The sequence below is a fragment of the Vulpes vulpes genome, chromosome 12 (genome assembly GCF_048418805.1).
Source record: "Vulpes vulpes isolate BD-2025 chromosome 12, VulVul3, whole genome shotgun sequence".
In the NCBI taxonomy this organism is placed as follows: Eukaryota; Metazoa; Chordata; class Mammalia; order Carnivora; family Canidae; genus Vulpes; species Vulpes vulpes.
In genome coordinates, this window is record NC_132791.1 from 177,122,343 (window position 1) to 177,143,489 (window position 21,147).

General features: G+C 46.3%; 2 protein-coding genes across 13 annotated transcripts in view; one reads left to right on the plus strand and one right to left on the minus strand.

Moving 5' to 3' along the window:
* Positions 1-8,571, minus strand: part of ZNRF1 (zinc and ring finger 1) — a 105,292-nt gene extending 96,721 nt beyond the window's left edge. For 2 of the 3 annotated variants that reach the window (XM_025993056.2, XM_072731520.1), the window contains exon 1: positions 7,930-8,505. In XM_025993056.2, the coding sequence (XP_025848841.1) occupies positions 7,930-8,353 (424 nt within the window). In that variant the 5' untranslated portion in view covers positions 8,354-8,505. Of the gene's footprint in view, positions 1-7,929 lie in introns of all 3 variants that reach the window. The other variant, XM_025993055.2, reaches the window with a different exon arrangement.
* An 8,166-nt stretch (positions 8,572-16,737) lies between these two features.
* WDR59 (WD repeat domain 59) overlaps positions 16,738-21,147 on the plus strand; it is a 98,139-nt gene continuing 93,729 nt past the window's right edge. For 6 of the 10 annotated variants that reach the window (XR_011996121.1, XR_011996122.1, XM_025993044.2 and 3 more), the window contains exon 1: positions 16,759-16,947. Coding sequence is in view for 4 of the 10 variants with exons in the window: in XM_025993044.2 (XP_025848829.2) it covers positions 16,894-16,947 (54 nt within the window). In the remaining 6 variants the exon portion in view is untranslated. Of the gene's footprint in view, positions 16,948-21,147 lie in introns of all 10 variants that reach the window. The other 4 variants (XM_025993045.2, XM_072731527.1, XM_072731531.1 and 1 more) reach the window with 4 other exon arrangements.

Below are 21,147 nucleotides of genomic sequence, written 5' to 3' on the forward strand. Positions count from 1 at the left end.
TTTTTAGAGGATTAAAGATACTACAAACGATAAAGTTGGAGCCAAGCTATGACAAGCCTAATTCACTAAGATCAAGATGACTATATATTCCTAAATATAAAGGTGAGGTTTCTCCAAAAATTAAGGTATCACCTTATAGCCAAAGTCCACATTAGGTCTCTGAGCATGAAGCGTTCTTTTAAACCCTTGACTTTCAGCAAAAACAAAACAAAACAACCCTCAAATATAACTCACATTTAATAATTATTTGGAGGAGGTAAGAAGGACATTTCAGTCACCAATGTTGGCTATCATAACCAAAGCTTGAAAAATCACTTAAAATAGCACTAAATGTCAACACCGTGGAGCTCAGAGATATACAAGACCAAGGGGAAAAATTGTTCCTCATATTTCCTTATGGGTATTTGTGGCTTGGGACAAGTTTTACAGAGGAAAGATTACTAAAGTGGTGGATCATGCTTCTAGAAAACAGTGTTCAATGACCAGAAAGATAAGTGGCTCTAGGGATGACAAAGATACTGAAGCCAAAGCTACACACGAAGAGTTTACAAAACAGTTTTTCCTTTTCATATTCTCATTGAGAAGATAAAAGGACCACTTGTATTAGGATATATGAGGAATTTCTTAACTGGCACTTGGCTGGAACCACAAAGAAAAAATCACCTGCTCCAGCCCAGAAACAGAGTTTAAGAAAGAACAAAGAGTGTCAGTGAACAGTAGGGAGCAAATACCATCCGTGTAGCAGCCTCATGGACAAAACCTTGAATTTGTTTATTCAACAGAAGAATGGATGAAAAAGGTAAAATCTCCCATAAATATTCAGCAATATTCAGACTCCCCCTTAAGGAGTAAGGAAGCAAAGATACTTAGAAAGAACACAGTAATGTCAAACACCCTTAGAGTAAATCTATAGTCCCAGCACCTAACACAGGTCCTAGTCTCCTGGAGGCACTCAATAAATACCAATTGAGTAAGTGAATGTTAGTTCAAAAGATCTCCATATACACACTCAAAAAGTCTTATACTCTTGGGTCTGTAGGAGAAAAGAAAAAATAGGTATTTTGTCCACTTAAAGTTTCAATTCATTCTAGGATCTTAACTTGCCTAGCTGCTGGCTGGGATACGTAAAAGACAATCTAGCTCACTCAGCCCTTCTGTAGCACAAGCAGCCAAAGGCAGCTGTGCCTTAGAAGAAAAATCGGGGGAAGGCAAGCACAGAAGGGAAGGGACACTGCCACAATTACCTTCTGTTCTGAGTAACTTCAATTCTCAGGACCAAGGCAGATGGGCTCAGGCCTATCTCTAGGAGAAAAATGCTCAGTTCCATGTAAAAGAAAACCATCAAAACCATGAGCAATGCTCTTGCTGGGTGAATAGACCCTCTGGGAGCAGATGAAAGGAAGAACTGTGTGGATCCTGCTTAGGAGATACTTGATTCATTTAGTAATATTGAAGATAATGTTAATGAGTGCTACCAAAAAAGCATTTAGAATTACTTCTTTGGGACAAGAATTTTCAGAATCATTTGCTACAAATTCAGATTCTTCAGTGTCTCCTTAGCTCTACTGAATTCTGGGAGTGAGGTCCAATCATCTGCATTGTTAACAATCCCCCCCAGAGAATACTGGGCAGTCAAGTTTGAAAACCCTCTGAACCATTCACAGAAATCAAGAGAGCTCTTGCTTGTTTCCGCTTCCTTGTTACAGATCCAAAGAGTGTGCTATAAATTCTTACCATGCCTTCCTGGACTTGGTGTTTATAGGGATCCAGTGAATTCCCCCTTCCTCTTTATTGCCAGCAGATGAAGGCTGTACTCTCAATTCTAACAACTCCAGGGAGATCTCAGGGTAAACAGTCTCTTTGGTCTAGAAGCTACCCCAGCTAGTGCTTCAGGATTAAACTTGGCTCTTTATTTGCTTTACACTTGAGGGCTATTGGTCTTCAGGTTATTCATTCACACCCACAACTTACCCCTCAAATATCAAAACCAGGAACCCAAGTGTTACATTCAAGAATAAATCTTTGTCCTTATGAGAAAATAAGATTCAGAAGTGAAAACTTTTGGGTCTATGAGAAGTGCCTTCTCACACTCAAGTCTATACCCACAGTAATCACTAGGAACGATTTGATACAGACAAAGCCATGACAACGCTTAGAAAAGAAACAGATGGTAATTTATACTCATCCAGCATTCTAAAAGACTGGGATTAGGCCTTAGGTTGTGAGCTAACTTCAAGATTCTAGTACTATAACCTCAGTGACACACGGTCACTAAAAACACCCCTATTTAAGGGTTAGCAGGGGCAAGACTAGTCTGTTTACATTATGACCACTTCTCCATGAGGTTTTTTCCAATCCTGAAACTGTCAAAATTGGGACGCCTGGGTGGCTCAGTGGTTGAGCGTGTCTTGGGCCCAGGCCGTGATCCTCGAGTCCTGCATTGGGTTCCCTCAGGGGAGCCTGCTTCTCCCTCTCTCGGTCTCTGCATCTCTCTCTCTGTGTGTCTCTCATGAATAAATAAATAAAATCTTAAAAAAAAAAAAAAAGAAACTGTCAAAATTGAAGATTAGTTTTATAATTGGATTTACTAAAATATTAGTGCCCAAGAACCTTGTGTTGAATATCACATTTGTAAAATACAAAGCATGTTCCTTTTCTCAAAAGGAACCAGAGTTGCATTTCTTTAATGCAGAGTGGCCTGGCTCAGAGTATTCCTTATGACATATTTGGGGTGTGTCTTTATTTAATAGCAAAATGCACACATCCCATAAAACAAACACTTTTAAGAGTCAAACCATTGTTTCTTGTAACATCTTTCAAACCCCAATGAGGAAGAGTCAGCTGTGACTTTCAAGGAATTATCAGCTTCTCAAGGACACTTTTGTTTTATTTTGTAGAAAATGAGCCCTCATCATAATACAGTACTATAAAACTCCACTTCATAGAAAATTTTTCATTAATAGAACTTTTGCAGGGCAGGACCCATCATGCTCTCTGAAGAACACAGAATGCCTTTCCTTCCCCAGAAACCATGTAAAGGATCATTACCTCTAGCACACCTATGGTGAAGCATATAGAGGCTTTTCTGATCCACTCCAGACTTTGTTTAATTATTTAAGAAGAGACAAATCACTTGAGAACCCTACAATGGTAGCAAATAGAATCCATGAGATGTCCTGCTAGCATGTTCAAAGTCTTAGCAAAAGTTACCTTCTATCAGCCCCCATTGATGGCCTGGTAACAACAGAGAAGTTTAGATTTTTCTGAATATACACATGTATACATACCTGTGACTAAGAAGCTAGAGTGAAACCCTCAATGACTGGACACTTCATAGCAGGACCCAGAAAAGGCAAACTCTTCCTTCCAACATAGTAAATGCTCTATGTTTTCACTTCCACATCTAGAAATCCACGTTCTAAGATAATAAGACTACTACAAAAGAATGACCAGACCCTCCAGAACACTGGCCAAACCATGTGGAGGTTAAACACTTTATAGCAAACTTGACATTTTAATGTGGAAAGGAAGAGACACTAACTCTCACCCTTCTCAATGGCATTCATTATTTTCAACAGCCTGTCAATGTAGGTCAGGTTTCAGTAGAGAGCACTAGCTTCCATTTTGGGGAAACATTTCACACAGTTCTCAATCTCCCTGCCCAGCAAATTCTGCAGAGGGGAAAGAAGGCACAGACTGTCAGAGAAGTCCCCTACAGGAATACCCCTTTCCATTATGTAGGCTATTTGGCTTATGTCAACACCAGCTCATGAGACCCTCAGGATGACTCTGAAAGGTGAACAAGACAGGCATTATCTCCATCTTACAGGTGAGAAAACAGGGACTGTGAGGCTAAATGACTCATGAGCCTAAGGTCACAAGTCAGGCTGTTATTTGGTAGCCCAACCAGTAGATGAGCCTAGCCCTCTGGCTCGCCGGCCAACATGATTTCCAGGACACGAGCCAGCTTCCTTTGGTTTCAGGGTGAGAGGCAGTGCGGTGTAAATGGTCAGGAGCCCAGGTTCTGACACTGGCAGACCCACATTCCAATTCCAGCTCGGCCACCTCTTCGTTACCTGACCCTGTGTCTGCTCCTTGCCTTGCCCTTCATCTCCGTTTCCTCACCTGTAAAATGGGGATGAAAACGTCTACCTCATAGAGTTATAGTGACGATTAAATGAGATGACAGACATGAGGCACTCGAATTCATTCACTCAACAAATATCTGTGCCAGGCATGCACACTGCAAAAGATAAGATAGCGAGCAAGAGGTACAGTCCTGATCTCATGGAGCTTAAAATCCAGTGAATGTCCTGCTAGCATGTTCAGTTTTACCAAAAGTTACCTTCTACAAACCTCAGTTGATGGCTTGGTGACAACAGAGAGCAGCTTAGATTAGAAAAGGTAAACGGATAAGGGGTGTAAAGTGCTGTTACAATAAAAGGTGAGTGACTGGAGAGATTAATAGGAAGGAGGCAATTTTTAAGAGTGGTCTCTAAGGAGAAATTTAAATTTGAGCTGTGAGGGATCAGAAAGAGCTATCCATATACAGAATGGAATGGAAAGCATTCCAATTATAGGGACCAGGTTGTGCAAGGGTCACAACCTGGGGAAGTGTAGGAATGGAAAGACGACAAATGGGATGGCTATGTAACCTTATGGGATTTGGGGGAAAACCTTCAGAGACTGGCTGCCAAAGACTACCAAATCTATTTAAAAAATAACAAAGATGAGGCTCAAGAGAGGTGATGTGTCTTGCCCAAGGTCACAACTACTCCGAGGAGGGCCTGAGACCCCAGTATTCTACCTCAGGGCACAACATCTGCTCCCTTCCTTTGAGGAAGCTTCATGCTCAATGAACCACCCGCCCCCCCGCCCCCCCCAACACTTATTTCCATGACAACTGTCTTCGGTGCCCAAAAGCACCTTAAAAACAGAAGCAACAGCATCACACCAACTTCTAGGCATCTAGTCAATTGTGCACCAAAGTCCTTATCCTTCCACTCTTACGACACAAGAGCAAAAACTGCTTGGACCTCACTCAAAAGCTCCAAAATAGAAACAAGTTTCTCTTCTTACAGCAATAAACAAGAGAGGAAAGGGATGTCCTGGAAGGAAGATTCTGTGGCCTGTTCCGGAAAGTAAGAGAGAACCACCAGCATAGAAGAGTAGAAATATGAAGGCTCATCTTAAATGAACTGCAGAGGAAAAATGAATTACTTTATTTGAATAAAAGAATGAATCCCATTAAAAATAATAATAAAAGGAATGAATCCCTAAATGAATCGCTAAAGCAGTAGTTGCCTATCAGGGTGGTATCCTGCTCAAGAACACTTGGAAATTTTGTGGAGGCATGTAGTGGGCAGGGCCAGGTATGCTCCAAATCTTATAAAAAGACAGGATGGTCTTATGGCGAATGTATTACTGGGGGGCCTGGCTGGCTCAGTCAGTACAGCATGAGACTCTTGATCTGGGGGTTGTGAGCTGAAGCCCCACGTTGGGTATAAAGATTACTTTTATATATTATATACATAAAATCTGAAAAAAGAATGTATTCCCCCAAACACTAGGAGTAGCCTCACACACACTTTAATATTAACCCCAGAGGGATTAACATGCCCCAGCTTTTCCTGTATTCTCATGGTTTGGTGGCTCTTCCCACCCTCACCACAGCTGGAGGAAAAAAAAATTAAATTCAGGTTTCACAGCTGAGGAGTTTGAAATTTTGGAATCCAACTGTAAGCTCATAACTCTAACATGGAACCTGGTACCAGGTGGAATAAGGAAAAAGAAGTTTCTAGTAAGAGACGGATAAGAAATTTTAGCAAAATGGGAACTCATTCCCCAGATTGGCATCTATAAGATTACGTGTTTTGCAACACACAAAATTCTGTGATTTTTGAGTCTTATACTGCTTTTCAGTTTAAAATCAGATACTAATGACAGTTCTTTTAAAAAGTTAATCACAGGGCAGCCCAGGTGGCTCAGCGGTTTAGCGCTGCCTTTGGGCCCAGGGTGTGATCCTGGAGACCTGGGATCAAGTCCAACATCGGGCTCCCAGAATGGAGCCTGTTTCTTCCTCTGCCTGTGTCTCTGCCCCTCTCTCTCTCTCTCTCTCTCTCGTTCTGTGTCTGTCATGAATAAATAAATAAAATCTTAAAAATAAATAAAAGTTAATCACAGTCATCTCACAAATACAGCTAGCTGTATTTTCTGGACCAAATTTTATGAGTAAGATTTTTAATTTCAAGATGTCTAAAAATGATCAAATGTCTAAAAGTGCCCAAAGCAGCCACACCTTGCATCTCATTTAGGGCAAAGACTGATGCAGATCAAGGAAGCTCCGATGATATCTAGAGATCTGTTCTGGAATTAAAAATACCACTTTAGGGACACCCAGGTGGCTCAGTGGTTGAGCATATGCCTTTGGCTCAGAGCACGATCCCGGTATCCCGGGATCGAGTCCTGCCTTGGGCTTCCTGCAGGGAGCCCGCTTCTCCCTCTGCCTGCGTCTCTGCCTCTCTTTCTGTGTGTCTGAATAAATAAATGAATAAATGAATAAATAAAATCTTAAAAATAATTAAAATAAAATAAAATACCACTTTAGCGATTCAAAATCCACTTTCAAGTGTTACCCCAAATTAGTCACTATTTCCCCCTCAAAAATTTATTTCACAAATTAAAACTTATAGAATCGAAACAAAAGCCAGACCATTTCCAGAAATTAAAAAAAAAAAAAAAAAGATTCAAAAAGTCTACCCTATTTCACAATAGCCAGAACAGTGATCCAACAAATACATCCTCCATAAGGCAACCTTTCTTCTTTCTACACAATATCTAGATCTTCTTAACTCTCCCAAAGAAGTCTGAATATGCTAACTTCTTCACTCCAACTTGCCAATTAACAAATAGTGGCCCCACACCCCTTTTGACCAATCTTCTAGAAGCCTAACCTGGCTTCTCAGGTTAGCTGAGCAGACAGACCTGTTTTCCAAAAAGCTCCTGCCAGTGCCTTTTCTGCCCTGCCAGTCGGGGCCTGGGAAATCCTCCTCCAGCTTTTTGCTGGCCTGTCATCAGAAGTTCACAAAATGAATGCATCCGGATTCTTTGCATCTTCTTCCCCCTGTAATGTGTACCAGGAACCAGGCAATAAAGTCCCACCTCCCATTACAAAAAAGACACAGATTAGGAGGAAGACCCAGCACTTAGCATGGAGGGGAAGAAAAAAGATGGAGGGATGTGAGAGTCATGGAGCCAAACCTACTGCATGCAGCACCCGCCACCAGAGCCCTGGTCCTGCAAAGCCTCAGAGGGAGGCTCCCTGGCTAGGCCCTCCATTCGGCAGGCCACACCTGTCTATGGCAGCAGCCTTCCGGCTGCTCCATTTTAAACAATTCAAACACATCTCCAGCAGGGTGGCAAAACTGGGCAACCCCTCTTCCCAGCAAAAGTGAGAGCCCTAATCCATACAACACTTGGCCCCAATTTTCTTTCTTTTCACACTCTTTTGTTTGGGAGACAACTGCTGGGTCAAACTGGATCCCTCTCTCTGTTAACGGTTAGGTAGGCACAATGCTGCAGCGACAGAAAGGAAGCATCAAGGCCGACTTGCTCTAAACCAGAGGAGACCTCCTCTCTGGGGCCGGCGATGCCTGATAAATGGGACTTCAATGGGCAGGTTTCGCTCTGCTCATCCACAAGTGAACCGACGCCTGGAGTCCTAGAACGCCCGGCTCCGCAGCCTCGCAGGAAGCCTCTTCTCTAAAGGGTAGACAGCCCATTCATCCCCCAGGAACCAAAGGAAAGGCAGACAGACCCAGGTCGCGCACTCCCCATCCAAATGTTCGCAAGCGCGCGAAGGTTTGGGGCGCCCCGGCGCGCCCTCCCTTGCACTCCACCCTCCGAGGCCTCCACCGCCCGCGGACTCACCACTGTGCGAGCTGAACCACCTGGGTGCGATGTGCAGAGGTAGAGCATCCGCCAGCGAGGCTCGGGAGCCCAGGTACAGCATCCCGTCTCTATGGTGACCGCCGCCGGTCTCCTGGTAACCATTGCCATGGGCATAGGTGGAGTCGGACGCAGACCCTCCGCCGCCGGGCGCCCTCTCCGAGTCGCCGGTCCCCCGGGAGGCGGGGGTGTAGAGGCCAAAGGGCACCCCCCCGGCCGTGCTGGGGTCCATGCCCATGCCCGCCACCGAGCTGACCGAGCGGCTGCGCAGCCCCATGGCCCCGCCGCCCGCCCGGTAGTGCCCAAAGTGGGGCGCCCCTCCCGGCGGGGGCACGGCGCTGTCATCGGTGGAGACCCCCGGAAAGGGGCCCCGGGAGCGGGCCGCCGTGCTCTGCTTGCCCCCCATGCTCGCCCGGGCCCCGGTGGGGCGGGAACCTGGAGGCCGAGACCCTCCCCCACTTCTCAGCAGCGGGGGGAGGGCTGGGCGAGCATAAAGGGGGAGGGCGTCAAAAAGGAGACCGGGAGGGGGAAAAAAAAAAAAAAAACACGGGGGAAAAAAGAAAAAAAGAAAAGAAACCCCCGCGGGGCGGAAGAGGCAGGCGGGCGGGGATCCCAAACTAAGAATTCAAAACGATCCAAGCCAAACGCATGTTTCCCCTCAAGGTCCAAAGAGGCGCAGTCCGGAGCGGGCTCGGCGCGCCACAGGCCGCCCCCGGGCTCCCGAAAGCCCGGGGAGCCGCAGGGAAGGAGGAGGGAGGCGGCGGGCGGGCGCAGGGAGGCGCCGGAGGAGGCCGCCCGCCGGCCCGGGGGAGGCGGAGGAGGGCTGGGGGCGCCGCGCGCCGCCCCCGCCTCAGGACGCCGCGACCATGGACGCCGGCCCGGACCCCTCCAGGCCGCGGGCGGGCTGCGGCGCTGGGCGGCCAGGCGGAGCTCGGGAAGCCGCGGGCGCGTCGCGTCGCGCTCTCGCTCCGGCCGCCGCCGGCCCCGCCAGCCGCTCCGCCCCGCTCGGTCCCGGGCTGCGCTCGCCGGCGCTCCTCGCCGCCGTGGAGACAATGGAGGGCGGCAGAGCGCAGGCGCGGCCCGCGCCCCCTCCCCTCCCCCCCGCCGGGTTAACCCCTTCGCGGCCCCCGCGGCGCCGGGCCCTGACGCCGGGAGGTCCCCGCGCGCGCCCGCCCGCCCGCCCGCCCGCCCGCGCGACCGGCCTGTGACCCGCGTGGCCCGAGCCACCGGCCGTCGGGAGCAGGAGCCAGGCGGCTCTTCAAGGCCAGCACTCTTTACGGCCCCCCAGATGGCTAATTATCGAGGGGGAACCACCTACGGGAGGAGGGGCCGACACGGTTCAAAGGGCTGGGAAGGAACCGCAGGGAAGAATGAAAATTGCTCGGGACGCCTACCTGGCCTGAGGGTCACCGGTCAAGCCTCCCTCCCGGCACAAATTTGCCCCCACAGCACCCTCTGGTGGACGTGCTGTCCGTCCTTGCGGCGCTTTCCCGACCAGGAGCCCCTAAGTGCAGGAAGCCTGGCGTTGGGGGGATTCTTAGCTGTTTTGGGGGGTACACAGCGCCCTGGGGCACTTGTGACCCGGGATGTTGCTGAGTAGATCTCCCCTTCCTTCCTAAGGGTAGAGTCCTGAGCTAAAATGGGATCCTGAAAAATCATGAGGCGTGTGATAGAAAGTGCGGAGATGCAGACACAACTAGAACTGGCGATCTAGAAACTCCCTAGTCCAAGGCGAATCCCCGTTTTAGTTTACCTCTTATTCCAACATGCACCACAGTGGGACACAGTAGGTACTCAACAAGTGTTTGTCGGCCAAGTCTGCACTTTGCAATATGCCTCTCTCCCAAATTCGTGTCCGTCCATCCGCTCATTCATTCAACTATTTTTCAAGTGCTGGGGGCTGGCTGGCTATGAGCATCACCCAGTCCCTGGTCTGACTTCCTGGCTCTGAACGTCCTTTCCACATCGAGGAGTCAAAACAAGGTATATAGAGAGAGAGTAAAAGAAGCCCCCCAACCCCCACCCCACCCCCCAAGAAAAAAAAGAAGAGCTGATCTGTCACAGAGTCCTGGTTCTCACCAGGACTTCAGAAGAGCCACTTCATGCCGACTATGATGGCTACAATCAAAGAGGACAAATGCAAGTGTCAGTGAGATGCGCAGCCATTGGAACTCTCATACTTGGCTGGTGGAGATGGAAAATAGTACAGCTGCTTTGGAAAATAGTCTGGCAATTCCTCAAAAAGATTAAGCAAAGAGTTATCCTATGACCCAGCAGTTCTACTCCTATATTTCCAAAAGAAATGAAAACATATATGGACAGAAAATCTTGTATGTGAATGTTCATAGTGGCATTATGCAAAATGGCTAATAGAAGCAACCCAACTGTCTATCATCCAATGAATGCATAAAGCAAATGTGGTGTACCCATACAGTGGACTATTATTCTGTGCTAATATGTGTTACAACATGGATGAACCTTGAAAACATTACACTAAGTAAGAGAAGCTAATCCTAAAAGACCATATATTGTGTGATTCCACTTATATCAAATTTCTGGAACGGTCAAGTCCACCAAGACAGAAAGGAGGTTAGTGGTTGCCGGAGTTGAGGGGGAGGCAAGAATGGAGAATGACTGCCGATGGGTTGGTTTCCTTTTAGAGTGATGAAAATGTTCTATATTAAATAATGGTGATTATTGGAGCACCTAACGGCTCAGTTAAGAATCCGACTCGAAAAAAAAAAGAATCCGACTCAATCTCAGCTCAGGTCTTGATCTCATGATTGTGAGTTTAAGCCTTGCATTGGACTCCACACTGGATATGGAACCTGCTTTAAAAAAAAAAAAAAAAAGGTGAGGGGTGCCTGGGTAACTCAGTTGGTTCAGCATCTGCCTTCAGCTTAGGTTGTGGCACTAGGGTCCTATCCTGGGGTCCTGGGATCAAGCCCTGCATTGTCAGAGATTCTGCTTTTCCCTCTGCCTCTGCCCCCCCCCCCAACCTCTGCCACTTGTGCTCTCTCTCTCTCTTCCTCCCTCAAATAAAATATTTTTTAAAATAATGGTGATATTTATACTACCTTGTGAATATACTAAATACTGCTGAATTACACACTTAACAGGGTAAACTTGATGGTATGTGAATGACAGTGCAATGCCATACAAAGTAGTGAAGTAAGCAGTGACAGTGTATGGTGTGACAGATGGGCCTAGAACAGTGCCTGGCATGTACTTAGCACTCTCTATGAATGACTGTGTGAATGGTGAAGTGCCATGAGAATTGAAAAAGCATGGTACTGATGGAAGGAGACAGGCACAAACACAGTGATTCATTTTTGGGGTTTTTTTTAGATTATTTATAAGAGACACAGAGAGAGAGAGAGAGAGAGGCAGAGACATAGGCAGAGGGAGAAGCAGGCTTTAAGCTGAGCAGGGAGCCTGATGCAGGACTCAATCCCAGGACCCTGGGATCACCATCTGAACCAAAGGCAGCCGCTCAACCACTGAGCCACCCAGGCGTCACACAAACACAATGATTCTAAGCCAAGGCCTAAAACATGAGCTGGTGACCAACCAGGGAATGGAGTCTCAGGGGGAGAACTGCACTTTAGAAAGACAAGCATGTTCCAATCATGTTCCTAGTATGTTTGAAGGCCTAGAGAACATGGCATCTTCAAGGAACAAAAGCTACAGAAGAGTTGATAGAAGAGGAAGTGGGAACCCAAGATAAAGCTGGTCCTTAAAAAAAAAAAAAAAAAAAAAAGCTGGTCCTTAGGGGCAAGCCTGAGGGTCCTGGGAGCCGGTAGGGGGCACGGACCATATCCTGAGGAGATATGGAGCTCTGGGAAGATTTATCAACATTATTATCAGTAAAAATAAAAATGGCTAATGACTAATGAGCATTAAAGAGGTCAACACTTGAAAAATTAAGAAACTTGTGCCCTCCCCGAATAAAGATCTTTATTTTCCTTAGCTTCTATATTGATAAAGTCCCTGGATAGAAACATGAAACAATATGATGTAGTCCCCCCTGGGGGTGGGCAATGGGAACTAAACTGTTGGGTGACAGGATGGATGACAAATATTTTGTTTCATTATATACTTTTTTTTTTTTAAAGATTTTATTTATTCATGAGAAACACACAGAGAGAGAGAGAGAGAGAGAGAGAGAGAGAGAGAGGCAGAGACACAGGCAGAGGGAGAAGCAGGCTCCACGCAGGGAACCCGACGTGTAACTCCAGGATCACGTCCCAGGCTGAAGGCAGGCACTAAACCACTGAGCCACCCGGGCTGCCCATTATATACTTTTTTGGATTTTAGTGTTGGAGCCATGTAAATTGAGTGGGACAGAGAGATAAAGTCTATACGTGGGCATTAAGATCACCTGGCTAATGGGGGTAGAGCTGGACTTCTAAGCTTTACAGTGAACATGCTCATCAATAACTCTTTGGATGACAAGCTCATTTTCTCTGTATGCTCACCAATGGGGTAAAAAAAGAGTCAATCTGCTTAACGGCTCTATTTCTTTTTGTAAATTAAGAATTTGCCTTTAAGGTTTATACTCCAGTCTACTGATTATGGTAGGCCATCCTTTCTCACATCTGGCTCCAAGGAACAGCTGAGAGCCTGAACTGCAGGTGAAGCCTCTGCTCTCTGCGGTGTGATGACACCAGGCTTAGGTACCCTGTGGGACTCTGACTGGCAGCCTATCTCAGGCAATGCCCTTGTTATCTCCTTGTGCACTTATTAAAGAACAAATTTCCTTTGAAATTAAAATATTAAAATACAGAATAGGTAAAGTTCTTCTTTCAGTAGCTTGACTCTACCCTTGACATCTTAGGGAGAGTGACTCATGGCATAGCAACAGGCATCCACGGAGACCTGCAGCCTCCGATTAGTTTCATTTTGTCATTCATTGCGTTGAGAGTCCAGTATGGGTTTTGCTGAGAGTTTCTCCTGTGGATTTTTGGTTTAAAGTTAATGGATCTGGGGAGGTGTCAAGTCATTTTGGATGCTCTCAATGCAAGGAGATCAGAGGCAGAAATGGCCTCAGCTATAGATTTAAGACTCTGTTTTATTATTATTTTTTTTTATCTTCCTGCTCTCACTGACCCTGGGTGAACTGCTTCCTGGCTGTCTTTTAGCTGTGAAACAGGGTTAATAAGCCACTGACCCACCTACCGGAAGTGTCAGGAGAAAGGGCTGATAAAATTGGTGTTGCCAAAGCCTGTGAATGCCAGTGCATTACAATGCTGCAAAGCCCCAGTTTCAAACATCTCTGACAGAATGTATGTCTAGGAGGTTCCTGAAAGGTTCAGAAAATGAGGGAAACAGCTTGCTGGGGCCTGCTCCTGAGAAACCTTGGGAAATCTGTGGCCTCCTTCCTCTCTGTCTCCATGAGCCATGGCTTTGGAGTGATCCCCAGCACCTCCTCTGGGGGTGAATAAGTGTTTCCCAGTAAGAAACTTTCTCCCAGATTTCTCAGATCTCTATACATTTTTATTATTTTGCTTAAAAAGAGAAACCTTAAAGAAATCAGGGCAATGGGCAACCAAACACACAAAGCAAGGAGCATGAGCATGTGTGCATGTCCACAAATATTTGTTGATTGATGGAGAGGAAAATTAGTAGTGGGGCTCAGGGCAGGATTCCAAGATTCCCAGATGTAGAGACTGAGGGGTTGGCTAACTCTACGTTCTACAGAAGCAGAAGTGAGGGACTAGAAAGATAAAGGATCAGAGTTTAAATTTGCAAGGGTAGTTACTGATAACAGCCAGACAAAGCCCTGGATTTCTGGGTTGACCACATATCCTGTCTTCCTGTGGTATGGCTGGTGAGTGACCTTCTGAAAAGAGCTTGCTTGGCAATAAGAGTCCTGTGGCCTGGCCAGCAAGTTGAGATCCACTTGACAAGGGACCCCCAACGGTCCCCAGTCTCTGATTGACAGGACATTCATATGTGGATCTCAGAGGCACACAGCAATCAAGTAGCAGCTGGAGAGCTCTAGATTTAGGTCCAGAGTCCCCACTCTTTTGTGATGACAGTGTGGGTGGGAGATAGAAAAAGGAAGGGCCCCAGGGGGCAGTATGAAAGGTACTCATGCTCCCTCTCTCAAAAATTCTACCCGGGCCCTTTTCACATCTAAGAAAACATTGAGAGAATAGAGGGCACCAAGGACTTGAAACCCAAAGTACTTTCCGTCCCTACGAACCATGACAAGCAGATTTTGAGAACCAGACAAATACGAACTAAAGAGGTGGGAGTGGGGGAGGGTTACAGAAATGCTCAGGCGAGGGCAATCCTACCAGTTCTAGTTCTGTTTCTAGTGGGAAACAGATTACCAAGCTATATATAGATAGGGAGCTTTGAAATACCTGTATCTCTGTCTCTATCTCCAAAATAAAACTCAAATGCCAAGGCAGGGTCCTTCCTACTAGCAGGTTCCAACTTTTTTAGCTGTACAGCCTGCTACATCCTGTCAGATACCCTAAGTTATAGCCATACTTGATTATTTGATAGTCACTTAGCAGATATTTATTGAGCACCTATTACAGCCAAGGCTGTAGGCAAATAAAGAATAGAAATATGATATGTTAGATGAATGAATTCATTTATTCCTATGTGACAGCCTGAATGTGCATAGAGAGTATTCTTTATTTTTCCTTCTCTCTGGCCTTGAACTTGGCCTGCTGAGCTGAGCCCTTCTCTCCAGAGCAGCCTTTGGCCTTTTCCATAGACAACAAGGAGGAAATGGGGAGGCAAGAAGAAATGCCGCTACAGGACAGTGAAGGCCAGGGCTGGAGGAGTTTATAAAGGCCTGCAATGTGTGAGAATAACTAACTGGTGAAGGGTTTTAAGGAGAATGCATGGTGGTTCTGTATCCCCTTGTGGGTGTAAAGAGTTACAAGTAAAGACCTTGAATGGTTTTAGAAATTACTTTTGGTTTCACAGAAGGCATCCTTTTGCCCTAGATACCACTCTTTCTCCATTCATTAACTGGACAAATATATGGAATGCCTTGGTGTGTAGCCACCATGCAAGGCTGAACAAAACTGATCTGCTCCCTATCCTCCCAAAGCTTGAAAATATTAAGCAAACAAACAAATAATGCATTACAAATTGTGGTGTGTATTCTGCAGGAAAAGGAAGAAGCACAGCTCTGTGACAATTTTTGGGGGGAACTGCTTTATCTTTGTAACACATCTCCCCTCTTCACACATAAGGGTCTTTGTTCACTTTTAATGCTGAAATACTTTTTCTTGACAGTGTATCCTACGGAAATGCTATTATACTGGACAGCTTCAATGTCAACTTGTTAAGGATGCCACGTCGGGTTTCTTATTTAGGCTGTCCTTTCTTGGCACGTTGCTTGCAAGTCTTTTATAAAACCCAATTCATTCTCCCAAGTGTATATCTGTTGTACTGTTACCAACTGTCCCACTTTATCTGGACCGAAGGGTTTCCTAGGCAACTTGGTCACCCTAATTTGTTGATATGTCTGTCTTTCCCCATTAAATGCAAGACTCCAGGAGGGAAGGTAATCCTTCTCACCTTTATTCACGCAAGGACTTGTATATAGAAACAGTGGTAATATTAACAACCGTAAGAGTATTGACTACATTCCTGGCTCTGTGCTTAACTCCTTACAAGAACCAAACTAACAAAGTAGGTCATTTCTTCTTTCCATAAAGAAATTAAAGCTAAGCCAAGTAAGCTAGGATTTGAGAGGGTGGGACACAAGAAGAGAACTTAATCACCACTTACCATGCTAGCACAGTGCTTCTCAAACTTTTTGATCTCAGGATCCCTTCACATTCTTAAATATTATTAAGGACCTTCCCCACCAAACTTTTATGTGGGCTGTATCTACAGATAGTAACTATTAGGAATTATTATTATTATCATTATTTTAAGTAGGCTCCATGTCCAGCAGGGAGCCCAGCGAGGGTTTTAAACTCAGGACTCTGAGATCAAGATCTAAGCTTAGATAAAGAGTCCCACGCCTAACTACTGAGCATCCAGGCACTCCATAACTATTAGAAATCAAAACCGAGAATTTAAAAAACATTTTTTTTCATGATCTCACTTTAATATTAATGCACATTAATATTAATAACACATTTTCTAAGTTCAAAAATCCGTATATTTCGTAAAACGAAAACATTTTAGTAGGAAGAGTGGCTAATCTCTTCAATGTCTGGCTTAATAGAAAGCCGCTGGAATCTCACATCTGCTTCTGACGTTCATTTCATTACTATATACCACGTAGCCTCTGGAAAAACCATTGTACCCTGGTGAGAGAAAGAAAGTGTAAAAGGCAAATAACAGCCTTAGTAAAGATTATGTGAAGTTTCGCTTTCGGAGACCCCCGGGGGTTCCAGGTCACTTTGGTGGGCGCTGCTGCAATGCATGAAACAATAAATCACACCTTCAAACCTATTGATGCCTTTATGGCAGGCCTCAGGGGATGAGGTAAACCTGGGGATGGCGCGAATGCTGGGCTCCGGTAGACCGCCTGGGCCTCGCGGGGCACACCGGCCAGGAGACAGGGAGGACGACGTCCGCCGCCCCTCGCCGAACCCGCGCTGTCCGGGTCTCGGTGAGTTACCCACGCGCGGCTCACCCTGGGACTACAACTCCCAGTAGAGCTTGCGGCAGGGGGCGTGTGCCTGCAGCTGCGGGGAGCGTGGGTTACTCCGGCCGAATGACGGAAGCGGAGGGGGCGTGCCTGTTTGGGGAGGTGCGGTGCCGCAATTGGAGGATCCCGGGAGAGGGGGCGGAGCCGGTGCTAGGGTCAGCCAATGGTTTGAGGTCAGGCGGAAGAGGGGGACGGGGCGTGGCAGGGCTTTCTCGCGGGCTGCGTGGGGCTCACTGAACCTGGGAACGCAGGTTTGGGGTGGGGGTGGGGGGAACGCGCAGTCCTCGGGTAGGGGTGGCCGGGTCCCCGAGATGGCTGCGCGATGGAGCAGCGAGAACGTGGTGGTGGAGTTCCGCGACTCCCAGGTGAGCCGGGGGCCAAGTGGCGCCTTCTGGGCATGCGCCCTCCCTGCCCCTCCCCCACGCTGCCGGCTCTGTCTCGGGGGCGGCGGGGCGACCCTCCAGCCGGGGCTGAGGAGGTGGGTGACCCGGAGCTGTCAGACCCGAGCGGGCGAGGGGAGCCGTCCTGACCGTTGGGGGCGGTTGGGGGGCACGGAGTGGGTATTGTGTTTCCCCGCGGGGGTCTGGGGAGTAGGGTCTGTCTTGGGACCCCGAAGCGCAGAGACGGCGCAAGAGTGAGTGCTGAGGGGTGGGGAGCGAGAGGGTCTGCTCCCCGAGGCCTAATGACTTCGGGTAAGGCGCACAACTTCTCGGAGCCTCAGCTGCGTGGACTTAGCTTTGCCTCCCTGGACTCTGGAGTGGATTCGATTAAAAGAAGCACAGAACTAAGCTTTTAAGTGGCCGCTGATGGTAGAATAGGGTATAATACCATACAGAGAAGAGGAGTGTGCGCGGCACGTGTCGCTCAGGTTCGAATCCCTGGTTGGAAATCCTGGCTTAGCCCTATAGCCTGTCATTCCCTGTCAGTGCATCAGCTTTCTCACCTGCGTGAAGGTGCGAGTCGTAGCTCATAGGGCCTCATAGGGCCGGCGAGAAGAATGTTGTATATTTAGAGTATGTGGCACAGTCACGGGCACGTGGTAAGTCTCAAGGAACGTTAGGATTTGGTAGGTTTTTTTGTTTTTAAACTATTTTTGTATATCATGCCTTCCTATGCCAGGCCTTGTGCTAAATGATTTATCAACATTTACTTTTTCTAATTCATGAAAGCACCAAGATGTTATCCCTTTCTCCCAAACGGGGAAGATGATCCCTGTTTGGCCGATCTCAAGTGACTTGGCTAAGGTCTCCCATTATGTGGCCGAATTGGGATTTGAATGCAGGCATCTGGCCCCAGGGCTCTTGTTGGTTTTCTTTGCAGTAGTTGCTTCGTACTGTAGGAAACTGTCATACAGACATTCTGCTATAAATACCCCCATTTCCCCTTCCCCATCACCTTGGACAGTGTCTTGGTGTTTCTCTCCATTTGTTCAACAAATATTTATTGACTGTCTTCTGTGTGCCAGGCTTTAATACATAGATTTATTCAACAAGAGTTTATTGAGCTTTTGCTAGGAGAACACTGCACACTGTATCAGTACTTGAGTGATTTATACTGAAGGGAAAATTTGGATTACAATGAGGGGTGATGTGGGTTCTTTATAAAACTCCATCCTTTTTTTTTGCCATAAAGATTAATGAGTGGGGATCCCTGGGTGGCGCAGCGGTTTGGCGCCTGCCTTTGGCCCAGGGCGCGATCCTGGAGACCTGGGATCGAATCCCACATCGGGCTCCCGGTGCATGGAGCCTGCTTCTCCCTCTGCCTGTGTCTCTGCCTCTCTCTCTTTCTCTCTCTGTGACTATCATAAATAAAGTAAAAAATTAAAAAAAAAAGATTAATGAGTGGAGGAGCAATCCACCGATTTGCTCTGTGGTTCCCTCTGATACATAGTTCCCATGGAGAATTTGAACAGCAACATTCAGATTAAAGGATTCTAAGGCACTTTGCACTATCAGTCTGGTGTCTCTTTGAGGCCTGCTGTCCCAAGGGAGGCGCCAGACTCCTAGGGAGAAAGCACTGTATTCCTGTTACCCTTCTTATTAATTGCTTTTGATGGGGACCGAGAACAGAGTCATGTATGGTACATTTGAGCCTGCTAATTTGGAAGCTACTAATCTGCAAATGCTTTAATTCTCACAGAAACCCAGTTAGTCTCACCCCTCCTCTATAGAGCTGTAATTGAAGAGACCTGCAGAGAGGGTACTGACACATATATTAGGATGTATGAAGTCATAGCAAATAATTAAAACTTAACAGCAGTGGTCATAGAGAACAAAGTAAATTGAGTAATTCAACTACCTTGTGGGAGTTTCTGTTTTTCTTTTTGATTTTTCTATGCAGTTGGAAGGGTACGACTTGGTTTGAATTAGCATGGTTTTGTGGTGGTTTCTGGTGGCAACCTGGAGGGATTGAGACCCACATGGTTAACTTTATTCATTCATGGAGAAAGAAAAAATCAAAACTCTTCATATTGTCTTTCTGAAAAGGGGGGGGGGCAGAACAATAAACTTTTCAAAACCCCCTGCCTCTTTTAAAAACCATATTTAAAAAATTAAAGAATTTTGGTGTCTTTTTTTTAAGATTTTATTTATTTATTCATGAGAGATACAGAGAGAGAGAGAGAGAGAGAGAGAGGCAGAGACAGAGACACAGGCGGAGGGAGAAACAGGCTCCATGCAGGACTCTATCCTGGGTCTCCAGGATCAGGCCCTGCACTGAAGGCGTCGCTAAACTGCAGAGCCACCCAGGATGCCCAAGAATTTTGGTTTTTCAGAGAAAAAGCCCAGCCCGAAAGGTGAAATTCTTTTTCTATAGCTTCTATAAAACCACGCTTTGAGGCATTCCTGGGTGGCTCAGTGGTTTAGCACTGCCTTCAGCCCAGGCCCTGATCCTGGAGACCGGGGATCGAGTCCCATGTCAGGCTCCCTGCATGGAGCCTGCTTCTCCCTCTGCCTGTGTCTCTGCCTCTCTCTCTCCCTGTGTCTCTCATGAATAAATAAATAAAATCTTTAAAAAACAAACAAACAAAAAACCCCCCACGCTTTGAGATGTTATGGTCAGTGATTCATAGGGAAGACCCTGTGGTGCTTGGCAACTATTCTGAAGTGGTCCCTGCATCAATGAACATTAACACTAAGAAAACTTAGAGATAACTTTCTATTTTTTTAAAATATTTCATTTATTTATTCATGAGAGACACAGAGAGAGAGGCAGAGACATAGAAGGAGAAACAGGCTTCCAGAGAGAAGCCCTATGTGGGACTTGATTCCATGACTTGGGGATCACACCCTGAGCCAAAGGCAGACACTCAACCACTGAGCCACCCAGGTGTCCCTATAGATAACTTTCTAGAACAACACTGCCCAGTAGAATTTTCTGTAATAACGGAAATATGGCCGTTGAACACTTGAAATGGGGCTAGTGCAACCAAAAAATTGCATTTTTAACTTAATTAAAATTGAAGTAATTGCTATTTATTTATTTATTTATTTATTTATTTTTTAAGATTTTATTTATTTATTCACGAGAGACAGAGAGAGAGAGAGGCAGAGACACAGGCAGGGGGAGAAGGAGGCTTCTTGCAGGGAGCCTGTTGCGGGACTCAGTCCCCGCGAACCCAGGATCACGCCCTGAGCTGAAGGCAGATGCTCAACTGCTGAGCCACCCAGGCATCCCAGTAATTGCCATTTAAATAGCCACCTGTAGCTAGTGGCTGTGCTATAAAAGACTGCACTAGAAGAGCACCTGGGAGGCTCAGTTGGGTAAGTCGCTGCCTTCGACTAGGATCATGATCTTGGGTTCTGGATTCCAGTTCCGCTTTGGGCTTTCTGCTCAGTGGGGAGTCTCTTCTCCTTCTCCCTCTGTGTTCTCTTTTGCTTTCTTTCTCTCTCTTAAGTAGGTAAATAAAATCTTAAAAAAAGAAAAGTTCATTGGAGAGGAAATAGTTTTTTCCCTTTTCTCTAAACCAACGGGAAGAGCATTAACAGTTCAGAAAATGATTGTGATGAAAACAGGAATTCGAATGCATAGCAATAGTCTGCTTAATGTCTACGCTTTGGCATCTGTGAGATGTCTAAAACTGAATATTTGAAAGTAGCTAGCCATCCTTGGGAGCTGCTATCCCTGCACCTCAGCGTTTTGCTTCCTCCAATTCATCCTCCACAGAGCCAGAGTGTTTTTTTTTAACTTAGGTTTATTGAAGTATAATTGATGTACAATAAAATTCCCCCTTGTAAGTGTACAACTTGTTGAGTTTTGACAATGTATGTAGTCCTGTAACTACCACGACAGTTAACAACATATAGAACATTCCACAAAATTCCCTCATGTACCTGTGTAGCTAGTCATAGCACCTCCCTCTGGCAGCTGCTGAGATGATTTCTGTAAGGCAAGGAATGTACAGTGTAGAGCTGTATGAGCCTGGCCTCTCATGGCTTAACCCAGTGCCTTTGAGATTCACCCATGTTGTTGAAAATGAGTTAGTCTGTTCTTTTTTTATTGCCCTCCAGTAGTATTCCAGTGTATGGAGAGACCACACTCTATATCCATTCACCTGTGTATAGGTG